This window comes from Ursus maritimus, unplaced genomic scaffold (assembly GCF_017311325.1).
Source record: "Ursus maritimus isolate PB19 unplaced genomic scaffold, ASM1731132v1 scaffold_24, whole genome shotgun sequence".
Lineage (NCBI taxonomy): Eukaryota > Metazoa > Chordata > Mammalia > Carnivora > Ursidae > Ursus > Ursus maritimus.
In genome coordinates this window covers 32508391-32514514 of record NW_024424897.1, presented here as the reverse complement: position 1 = coordinate 32514514, position 6124 = coordinate 32508391, and the positions used below count along the sequence as shown (strand labels likewise).

General features: G+C 41.5%; 1 protein-coding gene across 1 annotated transcript; it reads right to left on the bottom strand.

Annotated features, from left to right (window-relative positions):
- Positions 1–915: 915 nt before the first annotated feature.
- SMG8 (SMG8 nonsense mediated mRNA decay factor) lies at positions 916–5833 on the bottom strand. The gene is made up of 4 exons (XM_008695485.2): positions 4055–5833; positions 3217–3362; positions 1851–2723; positions 916–1434 (listed from the first exon to the last, which is right to left on the bottom strand). Exons 1-4 carry the CDS (start codon positions 5811–5813, stop codon positions 1237–1239), a joined length of 2976 nt encoding a protein of 991 aa, XP_008693707.1. The 5' UTR covers positions 5814–5833; the 3' UTR covers positions 916–1236.
- Positions 5834–6124: the final 291 nt, after the last annotated feature.

Here is a 6124-nt window from a genome sequence, read left to right as displayed (position 1 = left end):
GTAAAATTTTTCCATCTAAGAATGACATCAAAAAAGAAACAAAGAAAAAAAAAGACACAAGTTTGCTCTTTTGACACCTTATTTGTTCTTACAAACTACTTTGTTACAGTTCCTTTAACCTACAAATTTATGCAACCTGTTGCTCAAGTCTCATAGGCTATTGAAAAAAACAAAACAAGGGTGCCTGGGTGGCTCACTTGGTTAAGCATCTGACTCTTGGTTTCAGCTCAGGTGATCTCAAGTCATGAGATCAAGCCCCATGTCAGGTACTACACTCAGTGGGGAGTCTGCTTCTCTCCCTCTCTGGCTCCCTCTGCCCCTCCCCCCCCTCCCTAAAATAAATAAATCCTTAAAAAAACAAACAACTATTAATACATGTCCTACAGAGCAATCTAGCTGTATTTTCCAAATGTAGTGCACTATTTAATAAAACCAACCAAAAAACACGCTCAGTACAAAAGCAATCGTGATTGTTAAAACTGATATACAAGGAATGAAAAATTAAAAGGATGAAAAATAAGGATGAGATGCAAGAAGAATGTAAGTTAATTTCCAGAGCTGGAGTCCCACACTGAGTGCAGAGATTACTTAAAAATAGAGTCTTAAAAAAAAGTTTTAAAAAAAGTTTTAGTTCAGATAGCATTCATTTAAAATATATCTCTCAAATTATTCCTGGACTCTCATCAGTCCAGGAATAAAATAGTAAGAACAAAACAGTCTAACTTAAGTACCAGAATTGCGAGACAAAAAATAGGGCTTTTTTTGCAATCAAGTCCTCATACCATTACCAGATAACCTACTGGATCATCTTATTTTGAAGATAATTTCAGGAGTGGCATTTTAAGGAAAAATCCCAGCTAAAACATCATTTTAACCAAAACAAAATTTTGGCTCAACGTGATTATGTAACAGTTATGATAGAAACATGTTTTATTATCAACAGTGAAACAGAAACAAAAGAAAATGGAGGTATCAACCAGGTATTTTATGTCCTTTTCTAGAAGAACCAATGTTTATTAGCAAGCTGTAGGCCCATTTACAATAAATATCAATAATATCATGAAACAGCGGGACTACTGTCCCAATACTGAATTCCTGTAACCAAAGCACATTCTGAATTCAAGAAAACACAGCACACACATACCAAAACAAAAACAAAAACAAACCTCCCCCCTCCCAGCCCCATAAACACCAAAACCAAACACCAGCTTTAAGATTGAACTGGCTGTAGAACACTCATTGTGTTACTGCTTTAAGAACTCCGCGGAGCACCTTGTAACTCATTAACTGCACGTTCTCCTTAGGAGGGAAACAAGGTCCTCTCTCAGTCACATATGCATAAGGAAATCTCAAAACCCAGAGCCCATCTGGTGGGAGAGTGATTTCTTGTTTTTCTGGGTAGAATACTGGACACGGTGGTGGGCCTGGCTGAACCTGAAAAATAAAGGTAATGTACTTATTTTTACATTTTTCAATAAGAAACACCGGAAAGATAAATGCCTAAACAAACAACAGGTTCAAAGACCATATAAGATTAAGGAGGTAATGGGTACACTGCTAACTCTAATCATATTCAATATTACATTATTTAGTCTCAAATATTATCCTACTTTTCCACAGAATTTTAACTTGAAGTTCTGCCTTTGAACTAAACAATGTGAGTTGATAGTGTGAACTGATTAACACACTCACGATTTATTTTTCAAGAACTAGAATATTAGGTAAAAAAGGTATTTAAAATTTAGACCTGTTTAATGAAATAATTACTTTGATATTATCCTGCACTTAAAACCAATCAAAACAAGCATCAGCACTTTGTGTTTTAGGATGGAAAAGGTCGTATTTCTTACCTGGGGCATTAGTATTATCTGCAAAGGAGCATCGGGAACTACAACAAAAAGCCTCATAAGTTGAGCGTAATGTGGTTTAAGCCCTCTACCCTGAGATGATGACAGAATATATAAGGGCATATCACTATTCAAGGCTTTTAAAGCGGACTCCTTTGGCCCACTTCCCATTACTTTCATTACTTTGTCAGGTCCTGAGCACATAAACCTCCGACCTCTAGAGTCTTCATATTCAAACCCCACAAAAGCTCGAGCTATGTCATCTCTCCGTCTTCCTCTTCCCATTACAACTGCACTTCTTTTTCCAGGAATAGCTTTATTCGGAGCAGGCCAAGAATTTGTGTCTAAATCTCCTTCATCTTCGGCTCTAGTCCTGATGACAATGTCCCAAGGCATGAGATAGTTTGTTCCTGGAATGAAGCCCTGTTGGTCTAAACCTGTATGAAAATTATAAGACTTAGCTGGGCCTAGTTTAACCAATGACCAGCTGGAGAATTTGGGTAGGAGACCTTTAGGGCAATTTGAATGTAGCATGCCTGGGAGATACTCAACTGTGGATGCCTGTCTATCAACCAGGTTTGGTCTCTTCTCAGTTTTTACTTCACCTTGACCATGAACTTCTGGATTATCTCCTCCTGCTTGTGGATCAGCTGGATAGGTACCTAAACTATCTGTGGATTGGCCTAAACTCAAAGCTAAACTCAGGCTTGTGCTCTCTCCTTGGGTTTGAGGTTCTTTTTCTTTAAGTTTATCAGCATCTGCATCTGGAGGGGCAGGAGAAGATTCATTTTTGGCAGGAGCAGGATCTGGAGTACTTGGTTCAAATACTGGGAAATTGATATGATCCAATTTTCCACAACATTTTTCTTCCAGAAGCTATAGAAGAAGAAACAGAATAAAATAAACAACCTTGTGAACTTTTCATTTAAAATAACATACTCTGGGTGCCTGGGTGGCTCAGTCAGTTAAGCAGCTGCCTTCGGCTCAGGTCATGAGCCTGGGGTCCTAGGATGGAGACCCACTTCAGGCTCCCTGCTCAGTGGGGAGCCCGCTTCTCCCTCTCCCTGCCCCTTGCTAGTGCTCTCTCGCTATCTCTCTCTCTCAAATAAATAAAATCTTTAAAAAAATAAGTAAATTAAATAAAAATAAAAAATAAAATAACACTCTTCACTCTAAAAAACAAGATAAACAATTAATGGGTAAGCAAATAAACACATATAAAGAACTTTCCCTTGTCTACAGATCACACTCCAGTCACATTTACTTTTCTATATACTTTGCTTCTGAAAAATACGTATTTTTACTTAAATGGTAGTTAACCAAAAAAAGGGGGGGGAGGGAAAAAAAGGAGAAAAAATTTAGAGTCTACCTGATAAAAGTCATAGTTAGCTGCCTTGATATCAAAGGGATCATCTCGAGGTGCCTGTTTCCTTCCACAGTTACAGGCACCAGTAGATCGAGCTCGGCTATTGTGATACAGCACAGGAGGATTTCTATCTGCCTCTGGTTTTTCTCCTGGAAAACATAACACTCACTATTAATTCCACACACACAATGCAGAGTCAAATTTGTTTTCCATTCTATAGCATCTAACCCCAAAATTTCTCCAAATAGTACTTTGGAAAGGAGAAGGAAAAAAACCCCACCAAAAACACAAAACCTTGACTAAATACACACAGCGAAAAAGCAACTGAAAATACATAAAATGACATATAGTTTCAATCTAAAGTCTCAGGTTTTCTAAGACAATTTTATCATCATCATGGTGACCTTACATCTCATTGTATTCTTTTTAGTTGAAAAAAAAACTCCAAGATAAAAATGTTAATATGAAATTTTTGAGAATTTATAACAGTTCTCATTTACTAATTCCCTATGGTTCATCCTTTAAATACAAGAAAATAATTAGTAGGCACAGCTGTTGTTTTCTTTTTACAGCAGGACAGAAAACTTAAATTTGATGCAACTAAATTTCTGTAGGGCTTTTTAAAAAATATCAATACATAGTGAACAGCCGCTCTCTTAAAACAAGAATAGAGAGGTGACTGGCTGGTTCACTCAGTAGAGTACGCAACTCTTGATCTCAGGGTTGCGAGTTTGAGCCCCACATTGGGCAAAGAGATTACTTAAAATAATAATAATAATAATAAAACAAAAATAAAAACACAGCTCAGTTCTGAATTCAAAATGCTGAGATATTTAGCTACCTGATTTAGGTAATGAGTGAAATTTATGTACACAGTGTTGATCAGTTAAACTCCTCTCCTCACAGAGCTGATGGCCATTGCTCCAAAACTTGTAGCAGTCCTCGTGTAACTGCATGGCATATTTGTGAAAGGCTGGACCCCTAGCATGTTGACTGTACACTCGAAGAGCCTGAGCAAGCTGATTCTTATGGACAGTCATTGTGTAATTATGAGGCAAATTTGACTGATAGGCACTATGGGCCATGGGTAAAGCTTTTTGGCACCGGTTTTCTGAGAATTTGGTGTCAATATCCAAAAACCCTTCCAAGACTTTAATACTGCTTAAAATCTTAGATGTTAGCTCCCCAGTGGGAGACCCTAGGTCCTCCTCTTTCCCATCAATAGCTACTTCATATAGTTTTGAAGCTGCTGAGATCCACTTCTGGTAAGTGGGAAGTTCAAAATGGGAAGGCTGTGGGTTCCTGCCCACACTGTCATCAAAACCTTTCTTGCTTAGGACTAGCTCCACATGCTGCCATAGAAATTCCCGAAGAGTGAAATCCACTAGCTGTCCCGAAGAACTGGAACTGCTGCTGTCAATGTGGAAAGAAAGCTGCTGTCGGCTATGTTGCCTCATCACCTGGTATCGCCTGGGCCCAGAAAGGGGTGCAGGCACCAGCAAAGATTCTGGGTCCTTCACAGTACAATGACTCCTAAGTTGGTCCAGCAACATGCCTACTGGGTCCTCCTCTTGACTTCCCGGAACTATGTACACAAAAGCTTGGTTGGCAGGCACAGTAAAGAGGCAGTTGATACTCTGATTAGTCAAGACACGACTCTTCCTAAAGATTCTATAGATCTGGTCCTCCAGGGCATGCTGCAGTCTTCTTTTGGGAGAATGCTTCTTGGGCTTGTCTGGATGAGCTGGGTCTTGGCTCCGAGGGGGTTCCACCTTGAGGGCTCCATTGAGTTGAAAGAGGAAAAGGAGTCTAGGTGGGCAAGGTCGGCAGTTTAGCTTCCAGTCTTTGCCAACTGGACAATCCTTAATGGCTGTTTTGAGGAGGGGCAGTACTTTCTGTCTCAGTCCATCCAAGGCTCTGAATACTCGATCATAAGTGATATCAAAGGAACAAGTGGGATGGACCAGAAGCAGGATGTGACAGACGGAGAAAAGGTAAAGTAGACTGAGACACTGCAGCTTCTCTTGATGCTTCCAGAACTCGTGCGCTTCTGCATGAGGTAAAGAGAGGCCACCTCCGGCTTCCCCGCTCTGAAGGGCACGACAAGCCCGCAGAAGCTGCGAATTGTCACAGATGGAAGTGAGAAGAAGATAAAGAACTTTGCTTTCCTGATTGTAATAGGCCTGCAGAAGGCTGTAGTCCTGGGAGCCCGGCTCAGTTCGGTTACCTTCAGCGGCAGCTACACCTCCCCGAATCGAATCCCCCGTCCCAGCCCCAGCGTCTCCGGCTCCACCAGCCTCCCCGACGGCTCCAGGCTCGGTCCTGATTCCCGGCCCTGTGTCCCCAGGATCTTGGTGGCGAAAGAGGGGAAAGACCTGTCGGTCGCAAACCGTGTTCACAAGTGAGAACTTCTCGGAATTCAGTCGCAGAGCCGTCTTGCCGAAGATTCCCACCACGCAGATCTCATCCTCTCGCCAAGGTGGCTCGGGTCCACCAGCCACGCTCCCTCCGCCCTCTGTAGGGGATCCCTCCGGACTTTCAGGGCCGGTCCAGGATGAAGCTCCCATTAGAAGCTCTCGCAAGCTGACAGGACCCGCCATGGTGCTGAGACTTGTCTTTCCGGTCCTCCCTGAAAACCCAACCGGCTTTCGTCCACTTTCGAAATCCCTCCTCCGCTTCTTCAGTTCCTGCTTTCCTCTCACTTTAGGTTCCGCCTCCCGCTCCTCCTAGTTTTTCGCCATGTCCCTAATGCTACGCCGCAGCTTAAGATTTGCCTTAACGCCAGACTGTACGAATTGAGAGATTAAAAAGACAATTGGAAACAGATAGTTTGTAGTCCAAATAATACAAAAACACTGCAAAAGAAGTTGGTCAAGTGACTCTTGCAAAAATAGAAAAGTGGTTCCGTTTA